The 17,569-nt window shown below is 47.7% G+C and overlaps 1 protein-coding gene across 2 annotated transcripts in view; it reads left to right on the plus strand.

Annotated features, from left to right (window-relative positions):
* The window catches only part of chd7 (chromodomain helicase DNA binding protein 7), a 72,998-nt gene extending 57,924 nt beyond the window's left edge, over positions 1-15,074 (plus strand). The window contains exons 27-41 of one of the 2 annotated variants that reach the window (XM_083991905.1): positions 2,945-3,048; positions 4,594-4,723; positions 5,055-5,170; positions 5,645-6,065; positions 6,147-6,355; positions 6,895-7,896; positions 8,150-8,316; positions 8,911-9,165; positions 9,487-9,654; positions 9,776-10,009; positions 10,107-10,322; positions 10,458-10,598; positions 11,048-11,152; positions 11,303-11,483; positions 11,990-15,074. In XM_083991905.1, the coding sequence (XP_083848031.1) occupies positions 2,945-3,048; positions 4,594-4,723; positions 5,055-5,170; positions 5,645-6,065; positions 6,147-6,355; positions 6,895-7,896; positions 8,150-8,316; positions 8,911-9,165; positions 9,487-9,654; positions 9,776-10,009; positions 10,107-10,322; positions 10,458-10,598; positions 11,048-11,152; positions 11,303-11,483; positions 11,990-12,993 (4,453 nt within the window). In that variant the 3' untranslated portion in view covers positions 12,994-15,074. The remainder of the gene's footprint in view (positions 1-2,944; positions 3,049-4,593; positions 4,724-5,054; positions 5,171-5,644; positions 6,066-6,146; positions 6,356-6,894; positions 7,897-8,149; positions 8,317-8,910; positions 9,166-9,486; positions 9,655-9,775; positions 10,010-10,106; positions 10,323-10,457; positions 10,599-11,047; positions 11,153-11,302; positions 11,484-11,989) is intronic. The other variant, XM_083991906.1, reaches the window with a different exon arrangement.
* Positions 15,075-17,569: the final 2,495 nt, after the last annotated feature.

A 17,569-nucleotide genomic window follows, 5' to 3' on the forward strand; every position in this document is an offset into this window, starting at 1 on the left:
CTCTTTTTCATTCCTCCCTCGCTCTGTTTCTCCGTCACACCGCACTTTTCTTGGCATCTCTCCATCTCTCCCTCTCTGCAGCGGGGTTGAGCCTGCGATCGGCTCCCATCCCCCTCTCATCACCCTTTCACCCAGATGTGAATGCATTTATAATTTGGAGCACATGCACTTCATGTTGATCTCTCCCACTCCCTCCCCGCCCATCTTTCCCTCCCCCCGCCCAGTGGCTACTGTGACAGACCCTGTGTGTGTGTGTGTGTGTGTGTGTGTGTGTTTGTGTACACCAGACGTGAGCATACGGGGTGCTATCATGCCAACATATGCCAGGGGGATTTAGCATGCCAGTCTTGGCGCGCACGCGTATTTGTGTGTTGCCAAGACCGCGCATGCTGCTGTTTGTGGAGATAAGAGACTCTTTCCCGGTTCCTTCTCTCCTCCTGACACCCTCAGACTCTCTGTGTCCATTGTGTATTGTACCCTTTCTCTTTATAACTAGCAGGAAGCAGCATTTTCTATATTTCTATTTTCTTATTTTTCCACAATGCTGGATTTAGTTTCTTTGGACACAAAATTTATCCTGGAAAAAAAAATTACAACCTCATTTTTATTTACATGCATGATTAATGCTGTTAATGGGTTAAAGCAATGTCTGCAAGCTCACAATAGAGTTGATTCACTGTGACAGTATATTGTGTAGATTTATTATTTTAGTTCAGTCAAGTCGATGCGCAATGGAGTGAGGTAAAATCATAGTAAATAAAATACTAGTAAAAGAAGGAAAGTTGAAAGGCGATGGATGGTTGTCATGTTCGATGACACTGTTCAATACTGCAATTGATGATATATGAAAATGCTGTCTGATAATGATGCTACAGTCCTGTGAAAATCCTCATTTCTGTGCTTGCCATCATGTGAATGTGTGGATAATACAGCTCTGATAGCTAACGTATAATCCAGCATATATGGTGTTTTGTTGCGGTTTGATGATCTCTAAGGGCTTGAAGATAAATTCTGTCTGACTGAACAGTACCGAAGATCGCAGGTTACAGGGTTACGACATGATCCATAACCTGAACATTTATACTCAACAACAGTAATCTGACATTTGAGGTACAATAGAATATTTTTTGTGGTCAGAACAACAGGTGTTATTGGGAGATGTTGGTTGCTGTGAGGACATTTCATTCATTCAAATAGTTTGTGTCAATGATGCATTCTTATGCTGCGTTCAACTCAGATCTTTCCCAGCTGAAAACTCTTGAGTTCCGACTTCAAAGCGTTCGAGTCGCGCCATGCCAGAATAACCAAAAATATGGCGGACCAGGACAAACTTTGCATTCGAAGTGCTTCACGTAATGCTTAAACATTACAAAGGGCACAAAAACAATTTTAAAAAGACCCTTTTCAATGTACTTTGGCTTTTTGATGCATTTTAATTGATGTTGTGCCTCTGCACGGGTGCAGATTGTTGTGTGACGTCAGACAACTGATTCTCAGAGAAGTCGTGGTAGTAGTTCCAACTCGTCCGGAAGGCAGCTTTAGTTGTCACAGCCCCTCAGTCTAAGTCATCTAGACTAGTAGAGAGGACCGTTTGTTGACTTCTTTAAAAGTTTACTCAATCCTTTTCACAGCAGGCAGCCTCGCACTGACAGGCAGCACTTCTGCTACAGTGTTTTTCACAAGAGTCAACGGTAAACGCAAAAGCAGAACAGAAACGCCAGCGACCATGTACCAATAACATCTGTGATGATTAAAAACAAGACAAATGTCCTTAGATGTGTGACGTTGCACATACATGCTCATATGTTGTTGATATTTAGACGTTCTGAGCCTCTAACATCCATCCTGGCCTCAGGCTGGTGTGTCAGGTCTGTGCACAGCGGCACTCTCCAAGGTGCTGATCCTGCTGCTGCTGCTGCATCTTCAGGAGCACTGCAGGACACCGTCCTGAGAGCTATTTTCTTTCCAAGAACCATAATTGGCGGCTACATAAAGATGTGAAGGGGTGAAGGACATCCACAGCTTCTGTGTCTGCGTGTGGCACCGTCTGTGTTCTGCTGTCGTGTGTGCACGAACTATCATGAGTCGAGTATAATTTTGACCAGCACCGAATAGGGATGTAAGAAAATATCGATACACTGAAATGCGATATTGCATTTCCCCATACTGTATTGATATTCCAAAAAAAAAAAATGTGCAATGCGTCATGTTGCTTATATAGTATCGCATTTTATCACATCATTGCCCCTGTATCGTGATACGTATCATATCGTATCTCCAAATTCTTGCCAATCCACACCTCTAGCACCCAATACAGGATAACTGTGCTTTTCCACAGCCACAGATGAATCTCCAGTAGTTTTGCTGCGAGAACAGACTGACTATGTCACAGTGTGTCCATCATACACTCTGATATATCACCACAGTCTTTTGTTTCCATTTTCTTCCTCTTTCTCATATTTTCAGCAAACCACCATTTCCTCTTTTTATTTTGAGTTTCTCTACTTTCTGAATCAGATTGACATTTCCATGGCAACAGAACGGACGCCACTCAGCAATAGTTCCCATTCAGATCAATATCTGTGTGAGGTCGACTCCTGTGAGCTTAAAATATTTCCAGCTCTGCACATTGAGGATATCGGAGGTGCAGCGCCACAACATGACTGTAGTGTAGAACACAACCTGCAGCTGTTTGCACGTTGATACTGATTGAATTTGTAGGAAAATAGTTTTTATCTGGGGTTGGCGGCTGACACTTTTTACAATCTGATTACAACACAAATGGATCATAATCTAATTTCTGCCGTCCCCTCTTCTCTTTTCCCCTCATTGTGATAATTATTATGATTATTGAAATACAAGACTGTCGGTGCACTGAGGCAAATTGAACGCACACAGCCAGTTAAGCCTGATTATCAGTAATGTGATGTTATCTCTGCCACAGCGAGCTGGACGTCTGGATCCCACAGCCGTTCCACGCCGAGGTCCCGGCCGACTGGTGGGACAGCGAGGCCGACAAATCCCTGCTGCTGGGCGTCTTCAAACACGGTACGACAAACACCGGCACCACACACACACACACACAACCCAAGTCTTCCATCACATATACGGAATATACACATTGGCAGACACACTCCGGTGGCTCGCATCGTTCAAGCTCACACACACACAAACACATCCCGCCCACTTCTGCTGCCACCAGTTGATTGGTGTTGCCATGGCGATGGCGGAACGCAGCTGGCAGGCCCAGTGTGCTATCAGGAATATGATTGATCGCTGGTTTTACCTACTGGCTGTTTGTGTGTGTGTGTTACAGGTGTTGATGTTTTTCAAAACAGAAAAAAATATCTCAAAGTTATAAGGATCTTTTTTTTTTTTCTTCCTCCTGCTCAGTGTTAACCTGGTACTACTGTCCCCGTGGCCGTGACTCCCGGTGACGGGCCGCTGAGGCTAATGGTCGTGTGTGGAGACCCTCATTCATATTAATTTGGCATAATTGTCATAATTTTTCCATCATGGCCACCCTCTATGATTCTATTAGGACACACACTCACAGGAATACAAAAGGACTCACCCACAGTTAATCATAATCCTCATTCAGTAGCCCCTCTGTGGCAGTGGGGGGGGGGCGCAGGGACAGTGAGCAGTGTGGACAGGGAGAGATAGAGAGACAGAGGAGGTAACTAATATTTTTTTCCAGACTGAACTGTGACGGTGTGGAGGAGGGAGGGGCGCAAAGGTGGAAGAGGAGGCAGAGTGACTCTGTGTGCCCCCCCACCCCCTCCTCTTCCTCTTTTCCTTTACTCCCCAGCCACCTGTCCTTTCCTCTAATTTTCTTCCAGTCCTGTCCGCCCTATCCTCTTTTTTATATTTCCCCCCCTCCTTTTTCCCCTCTCTCTCTCTCTCTCGCCCCCCCGTCCCCAATGTGTCTCAGTAGGACCTGCACATTCTAATCTGTTCTGCCTGAATGCCCCTAACGGACACACACACCACGTTTCTCACACCCACTAGCTCAGTTTCATAGACATCATGACACACACTTTTTCCTCTTCATCCTCTCCAGCCCCCCCCCGACCCCCCACCCACCCCACCCAACTGCTCTCTCTCTTTCTCTCTCTCTTTCTCTGACACAAATGAGCACCTGCAGGCTCACTTGGATAAGCGCACACACATGCAGAACAGAGGCGAATATGCACACACACACACACACACACACACACACACACACACACACACACACACACACACACACACACACACACACACTTTCAGGCTGTCTGTCTTGTCAGCAGCTGGCTCCTGGGGTCTGCCCTTCTGCTGCAGTTTTTGTCTATTCCTTCATTTAATATGGATGCACTGTGTGTGTGTGTGTGTGTGTGTGTCTGTGTGTGTGTTGTGTAGCATCACGTCACTAGGAGTGATTTAGAAGACACACCGTCTCCCCCTCTCCCCGTTAGGGACGTTGTTTTGACCACTAACCTTTCAGCGTGCAGCACTTCCTCAACAACACTAGCTGGGCTCGTCTCTGATTGGTCGCTGACGGTCTCTTCACCTAACGCACGTTTCTCACCTCTGTTCCGTCTCGCTCTCCAGGCTATGAGAAGTACAACTCCATGCGAGCCGACCCCTCCCTGTGTTTCTTGGAGAGGGTGGGCATGCCGGACGCCAAGGCCATCGCTGCCGAGCAGAGGGGATCCGACATGATGGCAGATGGCGTTGAGGGGTAAGAGAGCAGAAAGCAGTGTCTTTACCCCCTCTTTGCTTCTATTATCATTTTCTCTGTATCTGGTCTGATACATCCTGTCCTCCTGCTCCTTCCTGTTCCTTCCTCACTCAAACCACTCTCTTCTTTCCTTTAGCAATAAGTTAAACCAAACAGACACAAGTGAAAGGAGGTCTAACTCACTGTAGTTTGTTATTGTTGCATTACTTAACGTTACTTTTTCACTTCCTCCCTCTGTCCCCGGTGCTTCTAATTCATGAGTGTGTGAAATGTTGACATCTGTGCCTTCATGAAAAGGGGAAGTTAAACCTGTCGTTTCAACCCTCTACAGTGAGGATGAGGATCCAGAGTACAAGCCGCTGCGAATGCCTTTCAAAGACGAGATGGACGACTTCACCAACTCTCCACTGGATGACAAAGATGACACGGTGGAGGGGGAGACTGAAGGTAAAACATTTCTTTTTTCATGTGCTTATAGCTGAGCTCTTTTAAAGAACTTTAAACTTTATCTATTTCCTTTTACTTTTTTATTCTTCTTTGCTCCTGCTTTTAACTCTGTATTTTTTGTTTTTATGCTGTTTTATGCTGCTCTTTTTTTTTCTTTTTTTAATGTTTTGTCTTTATGTAAAGCACATTGAGTTGCCTTGGTATGAAGCGCTATATAAATAAAGATGCCTGGCCTTGCCTAAACTGAAAGGTGGTGAAGACAGGTTCTTTTGAATGTACCCACGTTGAAGGCATGCAACAGAACATGGGATCTGATGGTCACATGGCTCCTATTAATTATCCTAAACAACAATTGTATTCAGATCTCAACAGCAAAGACACAAACCACATGTAGACAGAAAACTCTGTTATTTCATCATTTCATAGTTTTCTTCTCTTCTTTTGGCTTTATCTTCCATACTCTTGTCTTTGTAGCAAAATCAGGTGAAAACTGTCAAACTGCAACAACTGGAGGCGGAGCTACGGGTTCCAACGAGCGACTCTATTGGCCGGCGGCGTCCGCTCTCACGGCTCGCCTGCGACGCCTCATCACGGCCTACCAGCGCTCCAACCGGAGAGAGCAGCTCCGCCAGGAGGCCCTCAACCGCCCCGACGGCCGCCGCCGCCGCCGCAGGGACTTCCTGCCCTCCATCTCCATGGTGACCGAGACGGGAGGAGGCACAGCTTACATCCAAGACGGAGCGGCGGTGTTCGTGACAGAAGGAAGCCCGTATCTGGCCAAAGGAGGCGCTTACTTTGCCAAAGGTGGTCAGTTGATGCCAGAGACTTCGCCGGTGATGACGGCCAGCTCCCTGATGGCCGACGGAGCCATGTACTACAAGGAGAGGAGACAAAGGTAGTCACATCTACTGTGGCATCATTTGGTTATTAAACATGAAAACTTTTCCTCACACCTGTTTTATCCTCTCTCTGTCAGATGGACCCGTCGCGAGGAAGCTGATTTCTACCGCGTGGTGTCCACCTTTGGTGTCGTCTACGACACCCAGCGCCAGAAATTTGATTGGACGCAGTTCAGGGCCTTCGCCCGACTGGACAAGAAAACAGATGAAAGCCTGGAGAAATATTACTACTCGTTTATCGCCATGTGTAAACGGGTCTGCAGGATGCAGGTCAAGACTGAAACAGGTAAGAGGAAACATCAACTGTTCGGTGTTCTTTAATTGTTGAGTCACTGGAATAAAAACTCTGGGGTCAAATGGAGTTTGTTTGGGAGCACAGGAGAAACTTGTCCAGCATGTACAGAGCTGATTTTCTTATTAAAGACTTAAAGGAGACATATTATTCCCCTTTTCCACAAATTAAAATAGTTCCCAGGTGTCTGTGACATGCTTTGGTCAAAATCCCCCAAGGATCAAACACCACAGCTCTTTTCATCCTCTCAAAACAGCGCTGTTCAGAAAGGCTGGTTTCAGTGCCTGTCCCTTTAAATGCAAATCAGCCACTGCTTGCCCCGCCCCTTCTACTGGTCCCAGGTAGGGGTGGTATTATGCTCATAAAACCACATGGATTTCAACCTAGGGAGTCAAAATTACAGATTTCTTTGTCAATTCTCACATTTTGGGGCCAGACGACAAGACAAACACCTAAATATATGTTAAAGAGCCTTCAGAAAGTGATATTTCCATAATATGTCCCCTTTAAACATGGCCTCTGTGTTTCAACAGCAGAACTCCCAGACCCCACCCTGATCATCGACCCCATCACGGAGGAACGCGCCTCTCGCACCCTGTACCGCATCGAGCTGCTGCGCCGCATCCGAGAGCAGGTCCTCCCCCACCCCCAGCTCTCTGAGCGCCTCAAGCTCTGCCAGCCGTCTTCAGACCTCCCAGAGTGGTGGGAGTGCGGCCGTCACGACCGCGACCTCCTCCTGGGCGCCTCCAAGCACGGCGTGAGCCGGACGGATTATCACATCCTGAACGACACAACCTTGGACTTCCTGGAGGCCCACCAGCGCTCCACCAGCCAGCGAGGGGCCGGCGTCGGCACGGGAACCCAGGGAGAGAGCACCAAGGCTGGGACGGCAGCAGCAGAGAGCAGCGCTGCACCTCTCCTCTCCACCGCAGAGCTAGCCAGCGCCGCAGCCGCTGCCAAAGCTGCCGTTGAGGCGGATAAAGAGGTGAAGACAGAGGAAGGGAAAACGGAGATAGAGGTGAAAAAGGAAACAGAGGGAGCAGACACTGACAACATTCCATGTACCAAGACTGAAACTCCTGATGAACAGAAGAGCGATGAGGGAGAGGGCAGAAAAGGGAAAGATGAAGCTGCCACTTCACCGAGCATAGAGATCAAGAAAGAGGAAGACGAGGCCCAGCCGAAAGTAGAAGAAGAGGAGAAGGAAGAGCCGAAAGAGGAGCAGAGCGGAGAGGAGAAGACCTCCAAGCCTGCAGATGAAGAAGACAAAGCGGCGGCAGAGCAGCAGAGCTCCAGTCCTGACGACTCTCCAGGGGAGCAGAAGGAGGCGAGTGCCGAGCTCTCAGAACAACCTGAACCTTCTCCTAAAGCAGCAGCAGAACACAAGGCTGCAGCGGAGGAGAACGGAGAGGAGAAGGAGAACCCAGGCTCTCCTAAATCTCTAAAGTCGGCCGACACAGAGAAGAGCCCCGAGGAGGAAGAGGAGGACAGGATGGACGAAGACGACAAATCTGAGAAATCCTCTCAGGCCGAAGGTACTTTATGTTTTCACTGTCTTATTCCAGTTGTATTCTGTGTTTAAACAGTCACCTGTTTATTGGTCCAGGTTGATGGTCGCCGTTAAACTCGACCACAGACCTATTTCTGGTGTTTCCCTTCATGGCTCAGTGTTTTAATGAATATAAGTTCCAGGGGTGAGAGAATAAAATGAGTTTGGATCCCTTGACAATGAATAGGAAACCCTTTTTAATTAAGAGTTACAAAATGGCTTTTTCCATCTCCGCGCAGCGAGCGCCGCGTCAGAGCAGAAGAACTTCGACGAGGAGAGCATCGCGTCCCTGAGCACGTCGGCCCGCGACGAGACCAGAGACGGGTTCTGTCCCGACGACCTGCCAGAAACATCGGCGCTGCAGGCCTTACAGGACCGCGCCTTCGCCTTCTCATTCTGGCCTAAGGTGAGTCTGAAAGGACAGATACAGACCGGCCAGGTGAGGATGACTGACGAGGACGGGTCAGTCCAGAACATCTCCCTGATGAATCAGCTCCTCACACCGACCACTGTGCTGCTGCAGCGTTTCAACAACTTCTTATATCAACAGTTGCTTCTTCTTATAGTTTACTTTAAAGAAATCTCAAGACCTCTTTCACAAGGGTGACCTGGCCAAGGCAGCAGCACACATAGTGAACAAGACAGACGGACAACAATGAAAAAAATAAATAAAGACATTAAAATGTAAAGTGCAAGCAATTTGACAAATAAAGTGCATGAGTTATTGTTACAGTAACAATTATGAAATTATGAAATGCCCTTTGGACCGCTAGGAGGATTTTAATATGCAACACCTGCACAGGAAGTGACAGCAGCTCAACCATGGTAGAAGCAGTGTCGGTGGAGGTCATGCATTATAATGACTAACCCAAAGAGGAAAATTAGGAGCTGAGGCCACGATAGAGCCAATTCTTCCACAATTGATAGAATAAAGAAGGTAAACCTGTGAGGACCAGTGTCCGTCACTTTGCTGAGTCTCTGCGTTGTGTCAACCCCTCAGGACCGAGTGATGATCAACAGGATGGACAACATCTGCGAGGCGGTCCTGAAGGGCAAGTGGCCCGTCAACAGACGCCACATCTTCGACTTCCCCAGCAACCTGCTGCCGGGCCACGGCTCGGCCGCAGCCGCCACCGCTGTGGCCACGGCGACCGACAGCCCGCTGCAGAGGCGGAGCCTGGCGGAGCTGACGCTGGCAGGCATCCACACACCGTACAGCGGAAGTGAAGACAAAACACTGTCGCCACAGATTCATGTGAGTTGTCAGGGGTTTGACTGTTGATGCCAGTTCAGCTCGTTAATTAATTATCAATCTCATATCATTAGTGCTAGTTATGGCTGCTTGTAGCGCCACATAATGTAATACATTTTCAACTCATGATGTAATAACGCCGCATTTTGTAATAAATTCTTGAACGCAATATGTAATAAACTTTGCAATAAGTTGTTGCACCGAATTATTATTAAAGCATGCATTTTGTAACAATTTGGTGTAAAAACATGCGCTGCTGGTCCAACCAGCTCCTCAGCAGGTTGTTAGACAGATGCAGGTGTGACTGTGGACGGTTTGTTGCAGGAGGGCGATCTGAGCCTGACGGTGCCTCGGAGGAGGAGGAGGAGGAGGAAGATCGAGATAGAGGCGGAGCGGGCGGCCAAGAGACGTAACCTGATGGAGATGGTGGCTCAGCTGAGAGAGAGCCACGCTGCCGCCGAGACCCAGAGCCAGGCCATAGACCTCACCAAGGTAACGCTCCCTGCCTCTCACATGTGTAGATTAAAGAAACAGAATATTACAGTATTAAAAACAATATTACACTTGAATAAATTCAAGTTGATGAACTAAAAGTGATCTCTTTGCTTCCCAGTGTATGCAGCATCACCACAAGGCCTCACCTTCATTGGCCGGATTTCCCAGCGCCCTGGTGACAAGCCCCTCCCTCAAGGCCCAGATGGAGCAGCTGCAGCAGGCCCCGCCCTCCGGACACAGAGCCAACGGCTCCCTGGAGGCCGACCTGCCCATCATGAGGAGGAGGCGCGGCCGCAGGAAAAATGTGGAGGGTCTGGAGCTGCTGTTCATGGGCAACAAGAGAGCTGCAGGGGTACGGAGAGACGTCGTAGCGCTCCGACAGATGTGGCGGTTCGTTGGATAGGAATCTTTTTTTAATCCATGTTTGTATGTTCTTCCTAAACATTCAGGATGACGGCGAGGGGACGAAGGCTTCAGCGGTGGAGGGGGCCCAGGAGGCGGCCCGCGCCCACAGGTCACTCACCATACCGGAGCAGAGCCCCAGCGCCAGGTCTCTGGCCTCCGGCAGCCTGGAGGAGGAGGAGACGGCTGTGTCCAACAAGGAGCTGGGAGAGTGGCTGAGGCAGCACCCCACCTACAGCATGGACATGGCCGGACTGACACCAGTAAGGAGAAGCCCCCCCTCTGTTCCTTTCCCACTTCACACCTTTGAGTGCAGCTTCTTTCCTCCTGTTGAGTATCTGCTCCATTCAGCCCACTCTTGTCTCATACCTGCCTCTCTGCTTCTTCACCTGCTTCAGAAGAGCGAGGAGCTGCTGCTGTCTCAGTTCTCCAAGCCCAAACAGAAGCGTCACCGCTGTCGAAACCCCAACAAGATCGACATCAACACCCTGACCGGAGACGAGAGAGTGCCTGTGGTCAACAGACGCAACGGACGCAAGGTCAGCTGCTGCACTAAGTATTTTCATGTTTTGCATATCTGAAGCAGAAAATATGCACATGACCTGAGTCTGAGGTGACGCTTCACCTCTCAGCAGCACAGTGACACACACTCCTCATCCAATCAGACATACATGTAGGATAAACAGATGTGCAACTCAACAGGCTGTAATTACTGCTAAAGGGATTTTTATAAAGTACTTATTCAGTTCTTTTTTTTTTATTCAGTACATTTGTAACATATTTTAATTTCTAAATCTGGTTTTGCTTCTTCATTGTGGGTAACTAGAGTAGATTGATGATGTAGATTTTCTTCTGTAAGTGGCATGTCCAGGTTACTGCCAGTGTGTTGATACTGTGTGTTTCTACATGCATCGCTTTTTCTTTTTTTTGGTTGTTTAGTTTTTATTTCCCCACCAAGAGAAACTCATTTCATCCTCCTGTTCTTTAGATGGGCGGGGCCATGGCTCCACCAATGAAGGAGCTCCCCAGATGGCTGTTAGAGAACCCCGAGTTTTCTATCGCCCCTGATTGGACAGACATCGTCAAGCAGTCGGTTAGTAACACATAACCTGGTTACCTGTGTGTTTAGTGTTGTCACTGCTCCTGAGTCAGTTTTTGGTTCATCAGACTCTCAGACCACAGTCTCCTCCTGCTCCTGTGTCATGTGGATGTCTCTGACCTGTCCTCCTCCTCCTCCATGCAGGGTTTCCTCCCAGAAGCTATGTTCGATCGCCTTCTGACCGGCCCGGTCGTCAGGGAGGAGGGTGTCCGTCGCCGGGGGCGACGACCCAAATCTGAGATCGCCAAGGCAGCAGCCGCCGCCCAGGCAGCAGCTGCTGCTCAGGCTGCCCAGGCATCACTGGCCACCGCTGCTTCATCTGCAGGTACAAACAGTGACTGCTAACCACTGTTCACTAGGAGCACAGTTCATTTCTAAAAGACATGCTGCCTGACTAGAGATTAAATTCAATTCAACTTTATTTATAAAGCGCACTTCATGCACAAGGCAGACTTCAATGTGCTTCACAACAGGTATACATAGTTAATGTAGAAAACAATCATAAAAAATCTATTAGAAATCATTCGGAGAGTGCAAGTAAACAATAATGTTTGCCATTTTCACCACATATACATTTAAACTCACACATGCAGACACAGAACGCTGTTGAAAAAAGATTAGTTGAAAGTTTTAAATCTGTTTTTAAAAATGTCTACTGATGTGTCATGTCTTAACTGTATCAGGGGTTGTCCCGTTTTTGTGGGGCATACATGTCTCCAGGTTACCACCAATAGGACAGGTGTCATAACAGTCAGAACATGTGCTGCTGCTGAAAAGGTTGTCAAGCTCCATGTTAACAGTGTGTGTGTGTGTGTGTGTGTGTGTGTGTAGGAGGCATCAACCCTCTGCTGTTGAACAGCCTGTTTGGAGGGATGGACCTGTCGTCTCTCCAGAGCCTCCAGTCTCTCCAGTCTCTCCAGTTGGCCGCCGGTCTGATGGCGTTCCCCGCCCCCACCGACCCCAAGCAGGCAGCCGCCGCCGCCTCCATGCTGCCCCTCATGCTGCCCGGCATGGGAGGCCTGCCCAACATGGCCGCCGCCCTCCCCAACATGTTCAGCCTGGGCGGGCTGTTCGGTGGCAACCTGGCAACGGCCGCCGCCGCCGCGTCCAACTCCGCTGTCGCCGCCGCCGCATCAGGGAACACAAACGGAACGGTGGAGGCAGAGGGAGGAGAGAGCGACGAAGCGGCGACAACGACGAAGAGGAAGAGAGAGGAGAAAGAGGGAGGAGAGAAGGAGGAGGGGGCGGGCAACAGCGGAGGGAAGAAGGCGAAGAGGAGGATGGAGAAGGAGAGCGAGGACGGCGGTAAAGACGCAGCCGCCGCGGCTCCTCAGATGGACTCGCCGGCCGAGGCATCCATCAACGGCGACGCGGCCGCCCTGCTGGCCGCCGCCGGCATGTCGGCCAACTCCCTGGCCTTCAACCCCTTCCTCCTGTCCACCATGGCGCCCAGCCTCCTCTACCCCTCCATGTTTCTACCTCCGGGCCTGGCCGGCCTCAGCCTGCCCGGCTTCCCCACCGCCTCCACCCTGGCCGAGCTGCAGAGCGCCATGGCCGGAGCGCTGGGGGGCAACGCTGCGTCCGCCAACCCCCTGAGGGACGAGGAGGAGGAGGAGGAGGAGGAGGATGAGGAGGAGAAGGGGACGAAAGCTATGGGAGAGGACGAGGACGAGGACGACGGCGGAGGAGAGAGCGACCTGGCCGAGGAGAAGGACGAGGGGGCGGAGGAGGACGAGGAGGCGAGGGGCGAGGCCGACGACTCCCTGCTGGAGGACGGAGGGATGGGAGGAGAGGACGAGGACGCCACGGCGTCTCCGCAGAAGGACAAAGAGTGACTGAAATAAAAAGACAAACTTGACTGGCCTGGAACATTTCCTCACCTCCGACCTCCTCCTCCCCCCTCACCACGTTTACACACCTCCACCTGAAACATCCAAACTATTATGAGTCCTGTTTTTTTTTTTCTTTCTTTCTTTGGTTATGTTGTTTTTTAATGATTTCTCTCTTTGTTGTTTATTTTTTGGCCAGGTTTATTTGCTACGCGTCAGAGAGCAGATAGTGTAGTCAGGGTCCTCACAGCCGCTCGCCTCCTCTTCAAAGATTGTTTCTTTCTCTCTGGGTTCTGTCGACTTTTCTCTTCCACAATCCCTCAAACAGGACTACACAAGGTTCCAATAGTACTATATTGTTGTTGTTATTATTATTATCATTATTATTGTTATTGCTGCTTTCAGCTCTCAGATCTGTCATTTTTTATTTTTGCTTCCTTCGTCTGGACTGTTTTGTTGTTTTGTCGGCAGCGTCTCATCAACAAGAGAAGAAGCGGCCGCTGCCGACGCGTTCTCTAACATCGGTTCTCAAAAGAAACAAAAAAAAAAAACAGCATTACAGCTGACCCAGCTGTCTGTCTGACAAAGCTGCTGCAAAATGAATTGTGGATAAATGGAGTTGAGCTGTTCTGTTCCAGAGCAGGTTTTTAGTTCTCACATATCAGACCAGGTAGACTCTGAGGAGGAAAAGGAAACTAGACTGGCCTAAAACTCAGTCTCACACACTGACTCGCACAACACACACATCCCAACAAACGCCTCACATACTTGAGTTGCGCACACACATGAAAAAAAACACACACATAACATGCACATTCAGACTTCCACCACTACACACACACTAAAACCCACAAAACCCTCTTTATCATGTGACTGTTTCTAGGAGGACTCCCCCTACCAGCTGTGTTCCTTTTGAGTGTATGTGTGCGTGCTTGTGCGTGTGTGCGTGCACACCGAACCAATACTGTGTTAAACCCAGTCCCACACTGTTTTGAGTACCGATCTTTGAGTCTTTCCACTGCCACATCTGAATCCTGTCCCTCCGCGTAGAGGCGGCTGGTTTTGGGGCTCGGGGGAGCGGCAGGCGGGCTGGGTCTGCCACCAATCGGGGCCTCCTGATTGGTCCGTCGCAGCCGCTGAAAACCAGCCGTCCTCGTTCTGGAGGTTTCTGTGAATGGATTTGGAGCGGTGGTCCACACAGGGATGTGAGGTTTCAGGATTATTCGTTAATAAAAGGGGAGGGGGGGGCACATGAACTAGTCGCTGCCACATTAAAAATCCTGTTTTTTAAATTTTTTGTTCCTTCACATCCCAGTAGTTCCAGACCAAGTGCTGCTCCTTAGTGACCTTCTCTTTAAAGACTGTTGCTCTAGTCACACACACTGACACCAGGCCTGGCCAAGACAGGACTGAGACACATTTTCAACAGAGTTGAAGACTCACGACGTTCTATATGAAGTTCAGCTCTGGTTTAAGTTTTTAAATACTTGAAAAGCGCAAGAGGCGTTTGATTTGTTTCCATTCCCCGAGGCCAGTTTTGAAGTGTCCGAGATAAATCAAGCGCTGCAAGTGATTCAAATATTTGAAAGTCCATTCAAACACACACTGTGGCCAGGTCTTATTAACATTTGCTAATATACAGCCAGCCCAGCAGATGCAGAGAGAGAAGTGGGACTGAGGGTGTGAAGACCCGTTCTCCTCTCGAATGCTGAGACAGCAATAACCAAGGCAGCTTTTGAATGTTCCAACATTACTCTCCCAACACACTCTCTCTATATGAATAACCACAAGTGTCGTATGAATAGAAAACTAAACTAAAACTGTAAATGATGACAAATAAGTAATGCAATCAATTTTGTCTCACTCTGTTCCTGTTGATGCACTGGTGTTAAAGAGTTAAAATAATCAGGTACCTTTATTACTTAGCTACTTTTCTTGAAAAATGGACTTTTGTTACTTTTAGCCAGCAAGCTGAAGAGCATTACCTCAAAATTCTTATCTAGCCTTGAAGTTTACAGACATACCATGTAAATGTTTTTTTCCCTCTTTTTTTGGTGTGTGTCTTTTTTTGTTTTGGGTTTTTTTTTTTTTTTTGGAGACATCATGTATGATGAATTGTAGCTATGATGCTTTTAATAAAAGTGAATCATGATATTCGCCTAGGAAACCAAACCTCCGCCTGCATCTCATTATTAACCTCCACTCGTCTACTGTGTGTGTGTTCCCACTGATCATGTTTGTAACATCCCAGACAGACGAGGAATCGAACTCCATGACCGTCTAAGAGAGTAAATGACCCAGTCAACGCCACCACTTTACTCACTACTGTCTCTGCTCTTCCTCTCGTGTGTGAACCAAACTAAGTAAATGAATAAATGAGGAAAATCAGCGTAACTGGAAGTCCAGTCAGGACACATGGACACGCTCACTTATTGAAGATGTGATTAAACTCTGCAGCAAAGGCTCATGGGTAGGAATGGAGCCATGGTACACACTCCACCAGCCGTGGCACGGTGGTAAACAATGGGCCTCACACAGCTACAACCCCCCCACCCCCGCCTCTCTCTCTCACTGAGCGGGTCTGACTGTCAGAGGAAGAGGAGGGTTGGATGTCAGACTGAAATGAAAAATGTTTGACTGTCATTTAAACCTGGGTGTCGTGTTTACATGGGCCGTCTGATAAATACCTCCAACTGCTGCTCAGCCGTTTGGTTTGACCCTGGAGCCGATGCTGAATGCAGCTGTTGGCAGCTGTTGGGGGGCCTGGCACCCTCCTCCCTGACGACCGGGCTGGTCAGAAGGCGATTGAACATAGCTTCTGGGAGGAAACCCTGCATGGAGGAGGAGGAGGGCAGGTCAGAGACATCCACATGACACAGGAGCAGGAGGAGACTGTGGTCTGAGAGTCTGATGAACCAAGGGGTTAATCCTCAGTGTTTGCCTGGGAGAGAAGTTTCATGTGGGTTGACGGTCATCCCTCCTGTCATGATGTCATCATACAGCCAGACAGTTGCAGTGGGCAGGAACAACAATGTGAAAACAAAATCTGTAAAAGAGAAAATAACTTGATGGATCAGGAGCAGGGCCGTTGCTAGGAATTCTGGGCCCCCTGAAAGAATACTAAGTGGGCCCCTGCCCCCTGACTTTTCCACTTTTTTTCTTAGACTACGTATTATCATTTTTTATCAACTTTGTTTTGATGCTAATGCAGCATTACTATCAGGGTCTTATGCAGAATAAATCAGTCATACAAAGATTAGACTACTGGGTTTTTTGTGGGCCCTATACTGGGTGCTGGGCCCCGAGAATTATCATCACCTTTCTCCCCCTACAACGGTCCTGATCAGGGGGCGAGGCTCTGAGGTGTCAGGGGTTACAGGTCGCAGTGGGTCTGATTGGTTTGGGTTCAAACCACATGGTTCAACTGCTGCTTCACTTCCTGTCTCCCTCTGTCTCTAATAGGCAAGGCATCTTTATTTATACAGCACATTCCATACCTCAATGTGCTTTACATAAAGATAAAACATTCAACAGTAAGAAATAAAAATGAAAACAAATAAAACCCAGAATAGTAAAAATCTTAAACATTCAGTTAAAAGCAAGAAAAAAGAATAAAGAAAGTACAAGAAAAAAGAAATAATAATAAAATAAAAAAAACTAGGTTAAAAAAGAGCATAAAATATGAGTTTGCAGCATGAAATAAAGGCTTCAGGCTGATTGGAGGTGAGAATCTTGAAGCGTCCACATGACCACAGTCCTCGGGACACCTGTAGGACGTCTCTGGGACAACGACTGTCAATGCAGCAGGTAGAGTCAGAGGTACAATTACCTTGATCTTATTATAGCCTACTAATCATTAAAGCACCTTGTAGCAATGTAATAAAGGTGATAATGTAATTAAATATTTGAGCCAATAACTTGACAATAATGTAATAAATTATTACATCATTGGCTGATTATTACAATATTGTCCTCCTAGTATAAAAAACAAAACCTTTTGACATTGTAATAACTGGAGCCATTAATGTAATAATGTATCACTATATGTTTTTTGTTATTTTCAGGGGAGAAGATGTCACAGTTGTGAAACATTTAAACTTCTGCATGGTGTGTCTGTGTCTCATCTACACTGAGAAACAAAGGATGCTTCATGCATCATTTCTCACACACGTTTGCAAACAGAGGAAGTAAACATAGTAGTCTGGTTGTAACCTATTGACCTGAAAATAAAAAGAAAATAAAGTAATACAATATTATGAAATTATTGGCTGCAGTTATTACATTTTCAAAGGAGTTTTTAATACCAGGCCAATAACATAATAACTTATTACGTTGTTGGCAAGTCATTATGTTATTGGCTAATTTAAAATTGCCCAAATTCTTATGTTATTGGCCGTTATTACGTTTTGGGTTGTTGCACACTGTCACATTGTCACACCTCTGTCCAGGTGTGTTCTTGGAACGTCCTTTCAAATATGAATTAGGGATGATCACAATTAGTGCAGCACTTGAATGAATGGTCATTATCACATACCTCACTAATTCACATGATTTGTAAGTATACATTTGTATTAAAGTTAAT

Source organism: Trachurus trachurus, assembly GCF_905171665.1.
Source record: "Trachurus trachurus genome assembly, chromosome: 17".
Classification (NCBI taxonomy): domain Eukaryota; kingdom Metazoa; phylum Chordata; class Actinopteri; order Carangiformes; family Carangidae; genus Trachurus; species Trachurus trachurus.